The 17,045-nt window shown below is 37.7% G+C and overlaps 1 protein-coding gene across 5 annotated transcripts in view; it reads left to right on the top strand.

Annotated features, from left to right (window-relative positions):
• The window catches only part of OSBPL9 (oxysterol binding protein like 9), a 63,007-nt gene extending 46,384 nt beyond the window's left edge, over positions 1–16,623 (top strand). For 4 of the 5 annotated variants that reach the window (XM_040565811.1, XM_040565813.1, XM_040565814.1 and 1 more), the window contains 16 exons: positions 3,896–3,934; positions 6,900–6,993; positions 7,519–7,620; positions 7,761–7,920; positions 8,534–8,646; positions 8,927–9,045; positions 10,440–10,525; positions 10,772–10,946; positions 12,460–12,544; positions 12,802–12,912; positions 13,261–13,324; positions 13,435–13,575; positions 14,480–14,558; positions 14,854–14,945; positions 15,278–15,413; positions 15,521–16,623. In XM_040565811.1, coding sequence (XP_040421745.1) covers positions 3,896–3,934; positions 6,900–6,993; positions 7,519–7,620; positions 7,761–7,920; positions 8,534–8,646; positions 8,927–9,045; positions 10,440–10,525; positions 10,772–10,946; positions 12,460–12,544; positions 12,802–12,912; positions 13,261–13,324; positions 13,435–13,575; positions 14,480–14,558; positions 14,854–14,945; positions 15,278–15,413; positions 15,521–15,595 — 1,671 coding nt within the window. In that variant the 3' untranslated portion in view covers positions 15,596–16,623. The remainder of the gene's footprint in view (positions 1–3,895; positions 3,935–6,899; positions 6,994–7,518; positions 7,621–7,760; positions 7,921–8,533; positions 8,647–8,926; positions 9,046–10,439; positions 10,526–10,771; positions 10,947–12,459; positions 12,545–12,801; positions 12,913–13,260; positions 13,325–13,434; positions 13,576–14,479; positions 14,559–14,853; positions 14,946–15,277; positions 15,414–15,520) is intronic. The other variant, XM_040565812.1, reaches the window with a different exon arrangement.
• The last annotated feature ends 422 nt before the right edge of the window (positions 16,624–17,045 follow it).

Raw genomic sequence — 17,045 nt, forward strand, 5'->3', positions numbered from 1 at the left:
TTTATGTACTGTATTTAGGATATGTTAAGTAAAAGATGCTAATTTATGTGTCAGGAGTGAAGGAGGGCGGTGTTCTGCAAAAAAATATGCTTTTTGAGAATTTAACACTATTAGAACACATTCTGAGTTATTCAGGAATAAGTATAGGCTCTTTATTTTTGCATTCTAGATTGATCTTTTTATAACTTTCAAATATAATACTGTTCTTTATCGTCATTGCAGATACCATGTATATTTTACAAAATTTTGAGGCTAGTGAAAATTGAAGTATTTGGAACCTTGCGGGATCAGGTTCCTTTGGAGGTAGAAGTCGTTACGTATTGTTGCATATCTTTGTGGAATTCAGGTTTCAAATCAGTAGCTTAAAAAGAGGGTTAAGTTTTGAAGGAAAAGTACGTTAATAAGTTTATACAAAGCCAAAAATACCTTTACAAGTAGTAAGGTACATGGAAATAGTTTTGTGCCACATCACCCTAGAGCTAGAACAGTCTATGTGTAAGGTATGGTGATGCCATCTGAATCTTTAACAGTAGTAACAGCAAGAGGAACCTTGACAGCACCTAATAGTTTGCTGTTATGTAGTACTGAGTATATTTAGAAGTGCTTTAGCATAATGAAACTGGTAGATGACGTGTCATTCTTTGGGGATTTGGAGGAGTCAGTTAGAGATGGATTGGATGGTAGTATGCTGGTTTTCTTACATGGATATATGGGACTTGCAGTATTAAAGTAGCTGTCGGACAAACCGTGCGCAACAAATGATGTGCTTATTTTTTGCTACTTCTACATAAATGCATTTGATAGTTGTTATTTCCAGAAAGGTTTAATTTCTGTGAAATATTGCACTTTTTTAAAAGCTCTGCTATGCAATTAGTAGCAGAACTGAAAGAGCGAAGTTACAATCTCCATTTCAGATTCTCGATCAAAGCTGGTAATAGTGGCTGAGTTAGCTTTTTTTTCCCATTGAGTATCAAATCCCACTTCTGCTATGTGTTATGGGTAAGTTTAGGGGGTTAAGAACCAATATGCTTGCTTTTCTTGCACTGATTCTAAGCATATCATTTTGAAGTTGGTTAGGTGGTTTGCTGAGAATGGACAAAATTGAACTTGTAGTGGCAGTTGTAGTCATTTTTGATCAGGCTCAGTGCTTTGTTGATCCAGCTGCCATATAAGCAAAACATAGGTGGAATCTTGGTCTCGGGAAAACGCTAGAACTCTCAATTTCTGTAACACTGAATCAGACTTTGAAGTTCTTCCTTCTGTCCTAGAAATTAATACAAACCTGTCCATTTACACTGGTTAATAAATTTTGATTTTTTGCTAAGGAATAATCATATCTAAAGATCTTGATGAGCTAGTGAAGATAAGGTGCTTTAAATGAGTGGTTTATGCAAAGCTAATTGGAAAAGTTGATTCACATATAGTGAAAGACTACCCTCTATGAATCTTCCCGCTATTTTAATAACCTCTTCTGCTTCATCTCTTCATCTTCTTCCTGTCTCTCTCTTAGGCAAATGTACTTATTGACTACATGGCATTTCTGTCCCATCCCCTTCCCCCTTCCCTACCTGTGTTGGTACCTGATTTCGTACTGCATTAGGTAATTAAAAATACATTGCTTTTTTTTCTTTTTCTTTCTCTAACAGTTCTGTTAGTTGCATGTCTATGAAGTTTTATGTATGTAAAAAAAATATTGTGCCTCACTGATAGCCTTCTGTTCTGCAGTATCTAACCTTTTAAGATTCTGGAAGTCTTTTTCCCCAAATCTGTTAGGCAAGTATCATTGCTGACTTACACTACTGAAATTAAATTATATTATTAACACGTGCATACACACCCCTGCCTTTTTACTTCTACAGTGCATTTCTCATTAGGAGACAGATGTCATTACCTTTTTTTTTTTTTTTTTGCATGCCCTGAAAATTATCACATTTCTGTACACTTCAGAACTTCTCTCTGTTTCCAACATATAGCCATATGTTCTAACATATAGCCAGAGTATAGTCGTCTTCTTCGGAGATATTCAAAACCTGCTTGGATGTGATCCTGTGTAACATGCACTGGGTGACCCTGCTGGGCAGGGGTTTGGACCAGAAGATCTCCAGAGGTCCCTTCCAACCTCAACTATTCTGTGATATATTATTTGGATTATTTTGATATAGAATATACTATTTTGATGTGTTGAGGCTAACATGTTTTCTTATTGTGTGTTGAGCTGAGCCGTTTCACAGATGAAAACGGTCTGTGTTAGGTTTTGGGCAGTTAAATCTTCATTAAACTCACTGGTAAATGAAGGGTGTAATCATGGCACTTGTGTTTGAGGTGACCCAAGGCATTTTGAAAATAATGAAGCAAATACCACACGTGCATGTATTACAACATTCTCGCGTCCCAAAAACCAACCAGGCCACACGGAGCAGGAGGGGTGGGCGCGGTGGTTGGTGTGTGTGAGCCCCATGTGTGGTGTGTGACAGCTCCAGGTGCCTGGCTCGCTGCTACCCGCCTGTACGTGTACGTTGTGGTCTCTCAGCGGCTTGGCACCCTGCAGTCTTACAACAGAAGGAAGAATTACATGTTTTATGAAGTAGCTCTTACAGTTCAGATATTTAACTTTACTTCTTTGCCTTCCCTTGTTTACTCCGTCATCTCTGGTTGCTTTTACCTGCCCGTTTCTGTGGCCTTCCTCCCCTCAGTACCTCATCGACACACCATGTCGCTGAGATAGGACAGCGAGCAGCGGTGCGAATGAGGCTGCTTTGTCCTCATTTCTCAGGTCTTAGAGGTGATAGCGTAACGTGGAAACTTGGTGTGTTGCGGGGGAAAAAAGTCAATATATTTGGACTATGCTGGTGGTTTTCCTTCTTCATTTGTAAGCTGACAGCCTGACGGAACTCATTGCCCTTAGTGTTTGTTTTGTTTTTTATCATGGGCAGCCTTGCTTAAGAAAAGCCAGCTATCAGACATGAGATTTAAGCAGCCTTTTGCCAAGTGTATAACTTAAGGGTGTATAAAGTGTTGAAACATGAGTATGTGCTAACTCTGTTAATACTGTTTACAGATTTTTTTTTAAAATTTCTTGATCCTCTTCATAACTTTAACAACTGGAAGTCTGGGGAAATAAGGTTTACAGAAAGGAAAACTGAACTGATATACTGGCTAATAGGAACTTTACAGAAGAAGTGAAGAGATTTGGCCTGGTGTTTAGTAAATTCAAAATGTAATAGTGTCGCTGGTACAGTGTTAAACCTGTGCTAGCTGTAGTTTGGTATTAATTTGCCTGTTGCTAGTGTGATTTCCCCTGATGACAGTTTATTTCATGCATTGCCTGCTCTTTTGCATATGCTTCTAGGCAAAAACAAACAAACAAAAACACATGCTAGACTGTAGATAATACAAAAAGGTTTAAAAATCTAATAGATATGAGAGCAAAAGTTCAAAACATTTTATTTATAAAGGCATTTTTGCCTTTTGAAAGCAAAAAATGCTTCTGAAAACTTATTCTCTATGCTAATCATTGTTCTTCAGAAACCAAGAACGTCGTGTATTCAGGGACTCACCGGTGCTATAGACCATGTTTCGGGGGACTCTTAGCTGTTTGGGAATGACATACACTGTAAAATGTGACTGTATTCAGCAGTGTAGAAGGGATATTTTTAAAGTTGTTTGAGCTTGTTTGAACAGATCCTGAGAAAATACTGATCTACAGAGGTGCAGTGATAATGTATAGAGCTATTTCTTCTTAGTTACTGTATCACATGGTGAGGAACACTAACATTTAATGGCTGAAAATGTAAACATTCCTGGGAGAAGCTTGCTATTAGAGCACTCACATAGCACAGAACTGATAAGTCATGCAAGATTGATATGTTGATATTCTTAACATTTTTTCCTTAAGGACCAAAATAATGAGGAGAAGCACGCAGATGGACTTATAGTAAGTTTAAATCTAATCTTTATCTCCCTTTATTTCTGCAGAACATGTGAACAGAGACCTGAATTTCCACTCATTTTACAACATACTTCTTCCTTTCTCTAATATACTGCTTCAAGTGTCTCATTAAAATTACTGTTGAGTCATTAGCTGCTGAGGTTGGCTAACACCCTTGCCATTAGAAAATGTAATGACCAGTTTTATGCTGAGTGTCTTAAATGGCAGTATTATGACTGAACACCTAGATAAAAATCTGCCATATAAACAGAGGAAAGGGAAATTACTGGGATATAAATAGTCCAGTGTTCCATCTGAGTATCTTTATGTATGAAATAGATGAGCTATCTGTGTGCTTCAAGTAGTTTGTCTTCTCTGCAGTGCTGTTGCTCGTTTGGTCCAGCTGTATTCTGTCTGTTAAGCAATGTCTCTTCTTTAATCCAACTTCTGCATTCTCAGTGTAACTTCTCTTCGGTTTCAGTCACATGTGACTTCTTTTTCTTTGTTCTCTATTTGTCACTTGAGTACATTTCAGATGCTTTTAATAGCAGATAGGTTCAGTAAAACATAACTGAAAATTATGGTTTGTTTTCATTACAGCTGACAGTAATTCCCAAGCTTTATTTGTCTCTCCATTATATACAGCTTACTGGTATGGTTTTCTGATGTGAACTTTGGCGTAAAGATACAGATAAGATGCTTGTAAAATACACAACTACCCTGTGTCACATAATTCAGGTGTTCGTGTAACAGAGCAGGTTCTGTTGCGTGCCCCGGAGAAGAGAGATCACACAGGTCTGGCTACAGCAGTTCCCTGTGGTAGGGAAGATGTGGATGGAAGATCTGCAACTCGGAAATTTCATACAGATACTACAACTTAACATAGTCTGAATTTGATTAGCCACCATTCTAATTGTCGGTGGGCTGGCTTGTGCTGAAAAAATGTATTGACTGATGTAGCAGTAGTCGTGAAGGCTGAAATTTTGATGCTATTGAGATCAACATCAGCTTGGGTGTGAAGGTCAGGATTTCATTTTAAACCGAGGCAGGAATGTTTGATGCCATGGTGGAATCACAGTCTTGTTCTTTCTACGTGGTTGTTTTTAAATTGTTGTTAAAATCAGAGTATTGTACTTTTAGATCTGCCTTCATTTGTTTCAAAACCATGGAGGCACGCCCCAAAATATCTAAGGATAAACTCCAGTTCGTGTTGTGGAGTGGAGAATTATGTAAGAGTAAGGTTACAATCCTACATACAAAGTCAAAAATGAAGTTACTTCATTTTTTTTTTATTTTTTATCACACCAGTGTTCTATATCATATATATTATTAGTTTCCCTGAAAACTAGGGGGGATGGAGATAGCAGTAGTGTCCTGTGTATCGTAGGACTATCTCAGTTCTTAAGTCTCTCAGCTCTCAAAACAGGATCGTAATTTTGAACTGTGAAGTTTGTGGGACAGGAACCTGCCCGTGTTGCATGCGTAATTGCACAACCAGTTGGAGTAATGGCTTAGGGAGGTTGGTTTTATGTTGGGATGCCGTGGAGTAACAGTAAATGTACTGGGTTATTTATTTGCACACCAATAAGTGACACCAACAAAAACTTGGAAAGCAATTTTTATGCCTCTTTTTGTAACTGGAGATTTTTTAAGATAACCAGGGAACAATAATTTTGTTTTTAATATGAGAGAAATTCTGTGCTGTTAAAAAAAATCTTCACAGCTTCACTGGTTTTTAACATGGGATAAAGTTCTGAATAGTGGTTATCCAGGAGAAGAGGCAAGAACGCAGTCTGCCTGTTGTAGGAAGATGGGAGGAAAAGGTTAACAGGACTCCATTTACCTCAGTCTGCATGCACGTGAAAATTCATAGTCTGAAGGGAGGGAAGAGCAGTTGAAAACTTCTAAATGTTTTAATAATCTAAGAGGATAGAAATAAGCACACATTAAATTTAAAGGCAAAGCTCATCTAGCTTTTTTTTTTTAGCCATTATTTTGGAGTTTAAAGTAGAACTCAGTATTGTATTACTTGCTGGGCTTGATATCTTTAAATTGAAGCATGGTAGCAAGATCTAACAAGCAGGCAAAGATCTTCACCGTTCTGATGTAGATCAATGTTTTTTAATTGCAAAATAAATGGAAAAGGGTTTTACATGCCTCTTATCCAATTAATAGCCCAGAACAATATCCAAATTCTGGTTGTTGCAAGTAAACCTACTTGGAACAGAAAGAAACAATGCTTAGATGATAACAAAAAGTCAGTGAAGCAAGGCAAAGTCTTGCCAGTTTGGATTAAAAGGCGTTGCAGTTCCGATTTCTGAGAGGTCTTTGCTGTATAAAAGCCAAGAACTCATCCTGAAGGTCAGTGAATAACGAGTCGAGTTGGCGCTTTGCTTTCAAAGTGCCCGTGTTCATGAGTAGATCGAAATGTCCTTTACTGGAGGTGCTCTGAAAACTGTCAGCTTGCATTCAAATGAATTTTGGCAACAAAGTGGCACTTCCTGGCTGTAAATGTGCTGATGATTCCTGATTTAATTCATGGGTTGATTTATTATGGTCTGGACAAATTAATTCCTGAACAAAATGTCTTTAAACTACTGATTACCTATCCTGATTTTTGCCAGATGATTTGTGTCTTACCTTTCTGCTCTTTGCATGCAGTATTTATTAATGGACATTGAAAGGAATACCAGAAGCTAGAACTTGAAATAAGAATTCTTTATAAGACTAGTAAAATTTGTAGCAAATTCAGTTTAGTATATAAAAATTTGTGCAAAGAATCAAACTATTACAGTTCTGAACATATTTCTCATGTCCTCAGCTGTCGATTTGTGTTTCGCTTTCTCTCTCAGGAATTTGCTGTCTTGCATTTGAGCATTTCTTGTGCTCACAGTGTTCTTATTATCTATGCTTGCTTGTTGTTGTTTTTTTTTTAATTGAGGAAAAAAAATGTGCTTTTCTTTTATCTCAGAGCACTATAAACCCTGTTGACGCAGTCTATCAGCCCAGTCCTTTGGAGCAGCCGGTGATCAGCGCAATGCCTTCCCAGACTGTTATACCTCCAGGTATGCTCTACAGAGACAAGCTCGGTAGAAATGTTAACGAACAAGCGGGATGCAACTGTGCTCTAGATGGAGGGGCTGCAAAAAGGTGGAGAGCTTCTGTGTCACACACGCTATGTAGAGGTGCCCACTGCACATGGTGGTAGTTGCTCACTACAGTGGTGCAAAGGAAGGGAAGGGAGTTAGTGCCACTAGTTCTGTGGTTAAGGTGATCTGTTTTACTTGTTCTAAGTTACCTGCCTACATTTCTAATATACTTTCTTAGAATAAATGAAACTACAATTTTGGGAAAATAGAAGTGCATTCTAGCTAACTAATGTCAATTTTTAAAACGCCATCTTTGCTTCACAAGGAAAAAAAAGTGCTAGCTGACAACGATGGAAGCATGTTTTTTCTGAGCGGCTTTTGTAGGCAAGGATTTCTTTTTTGAAGGCCAGTTGAAATAATGTGGAATATCTTTCCCAACAAAAGTATAATTCTCATATTTCAATGTGACTCTTGGGTTTAACATATCAAACTATGCCCTAGAACCCGCTCAGTTATGCAAGTCAGAGCAGCGACCCTCGTCTTTGCCAGTGGGACCTGTAGTAGCATCACTTGGAAATCAGACTCCAACACCAAACAGTACAGGTACAGTTCTGTCTGAATGTCTGACTGGTATACAAGAAACTGAAACTATGCTTTCTGTATATGCTTTTCCTTCCTCAACTTTGACAGTTTTTTGTTTGTTTGATTGATTGATTAAACCCATAATGTTTAATACTCTACAGGAAGTGGGCAATCAGCACCGAGCAGCAGCCTCACTTCTCCAAGCCATGTCAATCTTTCTCCGAACACAGTTCCGGATTTTTCTTACTCAAGCAGTGAGGATGAATTCTATGATGCTGATGAATTCTATCAGAGCAGTTCTTCCCCAAAGAGATGTATAGAGTAAGTAGCTGAAGGAACGCAGTGTATGCTGAATAGTTTGGTTGGTTGGTTGGTTTTTCAAAATCTCCAAGTGCATGCCTTGTCTACTTGTAGTCATTACTTAAGCTAAATAAGCAAACAAGACAGATTGGCTTAAAAAAGTCAATCTACTCTTTATGCAACAGAATAAAAATACCTTATCCCCAAGCACAGCTGTCTGTTAGGGATGCAGTTTCCTCCCCTGTTCCTTCCCATTCCATCAGACATGTATGTTGACAAAGCTTTTAACACACACTGAACTAGGGAAGGCACCAGCTCAGAGAACTAGTCTGAGACTACCGAGTATTTCATATCTATTTGTTTCATAAATAGCTAATTACTTGTCGCATTAATTAGAAAAACAAGACAAACAAAACCTTTAAGTTGCTGCCTTTCCCCAAAGTCTCTATTCTTTTTTATTAATCAGAAAAATAATTTTAAGAGATGCTAGAGTTTTATTGAATTAGTGTGCAGCACATATACTAAGGCCTGTCAGTAAACTCCTTAGGAAATTGAAGCCTATGTGTATCAATTTATAATAATTCGGTTTGAATTTGTTCATTGTGAATCTCGAGTCCTTATTACTCTTCTTCAGTTCTTCAGGTTCTGCTGCAGTCCTGACTCGCAGCAGCACAGGAAGTAGTTTGAAACGTCCAGATACCACAGAGTCCCTCAATTCTTCCATGTCGAATGGGACAAACGACGCTGGTAAGTGGATTGCATGAACTTTCAGTAAGGAGCTCTAGATTGTTCATCTATCTGTAAACTGTGTCATTAATATGATCGTAAGTATGTGACAAGATACTTGTGGAAATTGGTTTATCTACTGGTTGTTGTTGTTTTAACTAAGGAAAGATTGTTGAATTGGGAAATTTAAAAATCTTAGTTTTATGAATAAGGCCTTTCTGACAGCTAAAAATATTTATATGCTAGTTAAATGTAGACAATCTTTGAAGGTTTAGAGAAAAAAACATTTTTGTCTTTCTAGATCTCTTTGATCCTCCTGATGATAGAGATGATGATGGGGAAGGAGAATCAGTGGAAGAACATAAGAGTGTTATCATGCATCTCTTGTCACAAGTTAGATTAGGAATGGATCTAACAAAGGTAAGCTTGCCAACTGTTTGTGGGGAGGGAGGTGGTAAACTGAGGTCTGTATGAATCACTTTAATATTAAAGTGATAACCTAACTTTATGGTGGTTCTTACGGCTAGTTAAGCTTTAATCTCTCTAGCATGGTGATTGTTTTTTAATTGGAATTCTTACTAGGAGAGGAAAAAAGAGTGCTGAATAAATATGTTCAACTGCTAAAATCTGACTGGGAAGGTAGTTTGCTATGGAAAGTAGACGTTTGTTTTAGGAAGCTGAAGGGCACGTAAAACTTTACTACTGCATACAGCATCCCTCTTACCCCAGGTTTACAGGCACTCCAAAGATCAGGTTCAAAAACAATGAAGATCTTCAATATCCCACTGTAAATATATATATATATATATACACACACACACACACATATATATTTGTATTTTTTTATATATATTTTAAACCACTGCACATAGGACTGGCAAATAATGAGCTGGATATTTCCTGAATGTGATTCATGTTGGCATCTGTCTTAACACGGCATGAACACCATTCAAAGTGTTGATCTTTCTAGTCAGCTTGGTTAAATTTAAACAACTAATTCCAGATAGAAAAATAACAGAGGTAATAAATCCTACTATCATTTTCCTTAAGTAGATGACTTTAACTGTCCAGTCTGGAACTTACAATAGACAACAAGAAGATATATATTTCTGGGGAAATAGCCAGCAGCTCACAGATAAACTACCAAAGGCTTCTGAACTTCAGGTAGTTCTGAATAAGAATTGCTGCAACGTATGTCTGTTTTGGGAACTCCTGGAATAGTTGAGAAGTTACTTGAGCTGCCAAGAAGCATCATGAGTGTGCTTTTTGTCTGCATCACTTTGAAATCAAGAAGAGCAATCCACACTGCTTTCCACAGTGGTTTATACCACGCTGAAGCAGACAAGAGGATGATCCACAAGAATGGATCCTTCAAATGCTGTTGTGGAAGAAAAGTGGTAGGGGACAGATTAACCTTCATCTTGATAGAAGCACTTAAGATGATATGACTACATGGAATGAGATTTTGCCTATTAACTGCAAATTAAGTGTTCATATAGGTGAAATTAAATGATCAGTGTTACTGTAATTAAGAACAGCTTTTGATAAGCTCAGCCATGTGGTTGGATATGCCCTGAGTAGGACTAGAACATCTGTAAGACAAAAGGCAGCTCAGTTTAAATCTTTGGTTTTGTAGAAGATGCCAGCTGACCTGCTTTATGTGAGAACTATTCAGTAGGTTTGAGAACACAGACACCTTACAGGTACAGGACGCCTTGGGTGGTTTGTAAATCCATTTAAAATTAGGGTGTAGAATGCTTTTGTGCAGGATGTTAAAATACCGTGATCTGTAAGAGCCCTTTTTCTTTATGCAGGTGGTTCTTCCAACGTTTATCCTGGAAAGAAGATCACTGTTGGAAATGTATGCTGACTTTTTTGCACATCCGGACTTATTTGTCAGGTATTCTGTGTTTAAAGTAGCATTAACTGGTTCTTTTATTGTTAATGGCCCTCATGGACTTTAAAAAGTGAGTTAATAGTTTTGAAGAATAATGCTCAAGTTTTGATCTAAACTTGGAAAATGGTCCAAGTAGTCTTAGTCAAACCTTTAGTTGTGATTCTGTGATCCAAAAAGCTTCCCACATTTAGGGTGTCCACTTGTATTACATGTTGCCTGTTTTTCTTTCCTGTCTTTTGTCTCGTGTAGCATTAGTGACCAGAAGGATCCAAAGGAACGAATGGTTCAAGTGGTTAAATGGTACCTCTCAGCTTTTCATGCGGGAAGAAAAGGGTCGGTTGCTAAAAAGCCTTACAATCCCATTTTGGGCGAGATCTTCCGATGTCATTGGGTATTACCAGGCACTGAAGGTGAAGATGATATGGTTAGTTTTCTAGCGGTATGTTTTTTGGTGCTTAGAACACGAGAGTGATTCCCAAAGCTTTATTGGTTTACTGACTGCAATGGCATATGCTGTATTTCGGTAGCAAAATTTACAACCTGCGGCAATTTCTTAAATGATAGTTTCATCCCTCCTTTTCCCCCTTTTCTTCGGACAGAGGTTTAAAACACCATGCATAACAAAAATTTGAGCCATTAGGTTTTTTTAAGAACTATTTGACTTGTTGAAAACATTCTCCTTTTTTTTTCCTGAACTGTTTCATAGCACTGAGTATTAATTCTCTTCTTTCCTAAATTCTGATTTGTATCAGTTCTCTAATCCCATTTATTTTTAACAGTGGGGTTTCTTTCTGTCACTTAAAACCTGGAGAGCAACTCATTTTTTCCAGTATATTTAATTATTGTCTTAAAATCTTTTTGTAGACTTTGAAGGGTATGAAGTCGTCTCAGATTTGGATTCTGAGCTTGGATAATATTTTAGTTGTACATCTGTCTGCCCATTACTCCTCCTTTTGTATTTTACTTCGTTTGAGTATGTCTGGTTCAGTGAAGGACAAGTAGCAGTGCCACTCTTGTAATCTGAAATAACCTGACCAGTGTATGAGCTGTGCTTTTCTGTTATTACTCAAAGCCCAAGCTTTGAGGTTCAGGGATTAATCAGAGACCTGTGCGTAAACTATGGTCAACACAGTGCCCCCACTGATTTTAGAGAGAAGTTGTGGCACTTGATATATACAAAGGGCTGTCTTTTTTATATTTTATTTTTATTATTATTTTTTAAAACACTTCACTTAGTCTTCTAAATTTGGGAAACTGCAAATGAAGATGTGGGAAGTGCTGTTCTAGGATACTTCCCGTAGCCCATGCGTAGTAGGTTTAAACATGATTGAGGCGTAATATTTTATCTACTTAATCTCTCTCCCTTTTCCTCCACCACTCCCCAGTTTGTTTGCCCAAATCTTTCTCTTGTTTCTAAGGTGAATGTTTGAAATCTTCTTTGCTCGCATAAAGACAGTGTTGAATTTGTCCTTCCACTGCTTCTAATGATGAATTACACTTTTTGTGATTTGCCACAGGAAATGAATGGTTGTATGTGATGTATGATCTTACTAATATGCAAGTCAGACTTTCTCAGAAGTAGAAATGAAAACAATTTCTGCCACCCATTTGTTATCACTTACGAAGAAATTTAATAAGTAAATATAAATATTACTTTGTAACTGGGTTTATACATAGCCTTTTGGGTTTAACTGTTGTTTCAGTATCATGGACATCTACCCAGGTACATTTATAGTTAAAAACAAGAGAGTAGAAACTGTACGTTTAGAAAGCATCGTAGTTTCAGGAAGGAGTTGTTCCACATTATATTAGCAAACCAACAAATACACAAAGAACAATTGGTGTATGTTTTTAGAAGCCTACTTTAAACTTGGAAGCATCCAGTTACTTTCTACTTTCCACTTTCAATGATGAAAATCCTCTCTACTATCACACAGGAGCAAGTTTCAGAAGGACCAGTTCCTTGGGTCAGTAAAAGCAGTGTAACGTTTGTGGCAGAGCAGGTCTCTCATCATCCTCCAAGTAAGTTGACAATAACTTTGCTAAAAGAGATGGCACTGGGTAGGAGCAAAAGTCAAGTCAGCTTTTGGTTTAAATTTTGGATTTAAATTTTCTCTCTGGATTTAAAAGCTGAAAGTTTTCTTTATAAACTTTTTTCATAGAGAAACAAATTGAAAATTCTGTTGCCACATAAATATCAGAGATATTTCCTGATGCAGGAATTAGGAAACAACAGTATTGTTGTCTTGTGCTGCTGTTTTTAATATCTTTATCTTCAGTTTCAGCATTTTACGCAGAGTGTTTTAACAAGAGGATACAATTCAATGCTCACATATGGACCAAGTCAAAATTCTTAGGAATGTCTATTGGCGTTCATAACATAGGGCAAGGTATGTGTGTGTAAATTTAACAATAGAATAGAAATTTACATGCTGCAACTAGAATTTTTATAGAAATTATTTTAAGTCATCCTATGAAACATAAATGTTTGAAATTATGAATTTAGGGTGTACGTATCTAGGAACTGGAGATTCCTTCTGCAGACTTTGTGTGCTGAAACCACTTAGGGCCCAGTTTTTCCTGTGAAGAGCACAATTCTCCCTGCCTTCTCTAGAGGCTAGGCATTCTCAGCCTCCATGAGAAATAAAGCTCTTCACCTTTGTGAAAACTTTTCATTATGAAAAGCTTCATAGAGTTTTTTCTGGATGTCTTTTAAATCTATTTTTTTTCTTTGATAGGGTGTGTCACCTGCCTAGATTATGATGAACACTACATTTTGACCTTTCCTAATGGCTATGGAAGGCAAGTAAACTCCGGTATTTTCATTTTTTTAATGCCTCGTAATAGATCATGTTTAATATTTATCTCTTAAAAGGCTATATATACATGTATACATGTGTTTGTAATTACAGGTCTATTCTCACTGTGCCATGGATAGAACTTGGTGGAGAATGCAGTATTAGTTGCTCAAAGACAGGCTACAATGCTTCCATCGTCTTCCATACAAAACCATTTTATGGAGGGAAGAAGCACAGAATTACTGCTGAAATTTTGTAAGTAACTTCAGTCAATCTCAATTTTCTCTACTTAAATGCTGACGGTACTTTTAAAGTCAACAATATGAAACAGCTATCCTTGTAATTTGGCTTACAATTACTTGTCCTGGAATGCCATTTTACAGCCAGGATTTGTGAGAGGAAAGCTGCCTAAATCTGCATCCTGGCTTGCCAGGCTCTGAAACATTCTCAGCTGCTTACCAAAAAAATTTGTTTTCATTCCTGAATTATCCAAAATGTATTAATCATTACCTCTCCTACTAAAATACTAAAGCAAGTCTTTTAATACTGCTGTCATGACTGCATGTCATTAAAGTTCTTGCTGCAGACTTTTATGTATTGATTTATATTTGTGTTTTGGTGAATTTTCCTTGGACCCTATGCCTGTGACCAGAGCAGAGAATTCAGTGGAGAATCTCATGTTATTTAGAGATCTGCTATAATGTCAGTAAGCAGCGCTGACAGAAAGAGATTCAAAACTTGGTTTTAAATCACTTCTTGACACTTCAGCATTGACACACCTCATTCTTGAACTACTGCGTGTGTTTCCCAGTAGTCTGGGGAACAAGCTTTGAGTTCTTGAAATCTTTTTAAGTTTAAATTTATCACTCAATCTGTTTTGAAAGCCTGTTACTTGTTTCCTGAACTCTAAATACATACACAGCCTTAAAGCAAGACCTGGCTTGTGCTGGAAGAGCACTTCCTTTTAATGTTTATCTAGTTGAACTAATTTATGGAAAACCTCTCACTTGCTAAGCTTTCACATTTTCTGCATTGGCAACTGACATTTTTAAGGCCTTTAGATCAGACTGTACAGCAACCAGGATACAGTTTTGATCCTTTGGGGTCTCTCAGTTACTGTAATACAACTGAGAAATGTCTGTGTGTTCTTTTTATTTAGTTCTCCTAATGACAAGAAACCTTTCTGCTCAGTTGAAGGAGAATGGAATGGTGTCATGTATGCAAAATACTCAACAGGGGTAAAGCAGCTTTTTTTTTCTTCATCAAAAGTGGAAGATTGTGCTTAAAAATAAACATTAGTAGTTGGGAACTCCTGTGAAGCTGCCCAAAAGATCACAGGAATACTGAATTAAGAATAAAAGTCCTGGATTTATTTTGTTATTTTTAAGATAATTAGATTCTGTTCTTGCTATAAAAAATCAAGAGATTAATGTTTGAAATGTATTTTCTGACAACCAGTGTATTAGAGTAAGAGAGTACATAACTTTTCATTCTAGCTTAAGAACTGATTTTTATTTTTTTAACTCTCACTAGGAGAATGCTGTTTTTATAGATACCAAGAAAATGCCTACAATTAAGAAGAAGGTAAGGAAACTGGAGGACCAAGAGGACTTCGAGTCTCGCTGGTAAGAACTTCAATTAAACTGATGAATTAAGACCTTTGGGTTTTTGTAGGCTAGCAGCACGCAGTCTGACTGACCTGTAGCTTTTGGTCATATCCTCACTTGGACCAAATTTACCTGGGGGGTCCAGAGAGCTTCACTACAGCCCTCCCATTTCTGGCACTATACTGTGCAGTTGTGGTTTAATATTTGTTTTTATCTGTCCTTGGGATAAGTGAGGCCTACCTTAATTCAAATAAATAGTAACAACTAATAGCCAGTAGTACATCTTTACAGCCTCGTAGCACTTCACATCTCTAAAGCAGTCTCCTTGCCATTCCATTTTACTTTTTAAGCTTATGGAAAGACGTAACCTACAACTTGAAAATAAGAGACATTGATGCAGCGACAGCCGCAAAGCACGCACTTGAAGAAAGACAGAGAGCTGAAGCCAGAGCCAGGAAGGAGAATGAGACCTCATGGGAAACACGGGTGAGCTTTATTCAAACAGTGTAAATGTCTTCGAGCCTGTAGCATTTTACTGTCCCTTTCCACTGTAGGCATAAAAAGCTTACATTTAATTATTCTCTTTCCTCTAGTTATTCCACGAAGACGGAGAATGCTGGGTTTATGATGAGCCGCTACTGAAACGACTTGCTGCCAGTAAACATTAAGTGGGTTATAAAAACCGAACCTATTCAAGCCTTGGCTTAGCGAAGTTTACATCTGATACCGAAATAGTCATCCGTTGTCACGTACGTAACTCCTGGAGAACCTGTCCCCTCCCATTGCAGTGGTTCCTATCTCAGGGATACCGGACTTACTGATGCAGATAAACAGTTACACAAAACAGGAAACGTCTTGGCTGTGCAGTAACGTATATGGGACTCTGCTAGACTGGTAGTGTATTTGGGCCTCAAAGGCAGGCTGTTGGAGCCCTTTTACAAATGCTTCTGAAGCATGGAGAATCTGGGCTGTGAGCTATACACTTCGAATAACCACTGTGAAGGCCATGACATTTGGTATCAGTTGCATAATATTCCTGGGTCCTACATATTTAAAAAATATAAACAACACAGAAAAAAAAAATGCAAGACATGGTTTAAATCTAGCTAATGTTTGCAATGTGTAAATAGGAGGATTCCTTTGATGGGAAAGTTTGTTAGAAAATGCTACATAAATGTTATCTTCCACCTGTATGATAATCAAATCTTTTGGCATTTCAGTGTCTTGCCCAAAGTAACTTTGTTATTTTGAGATTAAAATGTAACCATAGATAATTCTACTCAGTGCATCTTAAAGCTTCATAAAATAGATTTTTCAAACTTCTCTTACGGACTTTTTATTTATTTCATAATAAACCTTTACAGCAAGACTGTGCAGCTGAGTGATGATCGTTTTATGTGAAAAGCATTAATATTAATATTCCTCTGGAAGTTGCTAGACTTACTTCGTGAAGGAATTAACAAGCTAGCAAAAGGAGCAGAATTTGCAGCACCCCCAGGAGTGGTTCTGGAAACTACACTGGCGTTGCATCACTCCTAACTACCTAGCACGTGGGGAATTTTTGCCTTTCTCTGATTTAGCTTGAAGTTATGTTTGAGTAAGTAGCTAGCTGTAGCAATCAAACTATTTTTCCTTCCACAGTTAAATCTGGTTTTTATTTGATTTCATCTCAGTTTCGTTTACATACAGAAAAACTTTTTTTAAAAAAAAAAAGCAGCATAAGGTTAAAGCCTTGGGGTGTCATTCCCCCCCCACCACCACCACTCTGTAATTCCTGCAGGAGAACTACAGCATACTCTGTGAGAAGATGCACTTACTGCTCTTAAACAACTGCTACAGCACTGGAGGAACGATTCCCAGGACAGCGTGAACACAAAGGCAGCGCCCACCTTCAGCCAACTGGAGAGGAGAACGCAGCATCTGTCTGGTGGCAGGGGGCGCTCGCCCTTCTCTCCAGCTGGAATTCAGGGCACTGCCTATTCGGAGTGACCGTGGGGGATTAATGGAAGGTTGGCTGAGAACGGCTTGAGGGATGCTGCTTTGTCCCAGCTAACACTACAGCCCTGATTTAATAGAAATAAATAGGTTTGTACTGGTTGTTGCAGAAAGCACCTGTAT

This window comes from Cygnus olor, chromosome 8 (genome assembly GCF_009769625.2).
Source record: "Cygnus olor isolate bCygOlo1 chromosome 8, bCygOlo1.pri.v2, whole genome shotgun sequence".
Lineage (NCBI taxonomy): Eukaryota > Metazoa > Chordata > Aves > Anseriformes > Anatidae > Cygnus > Cygnus olor.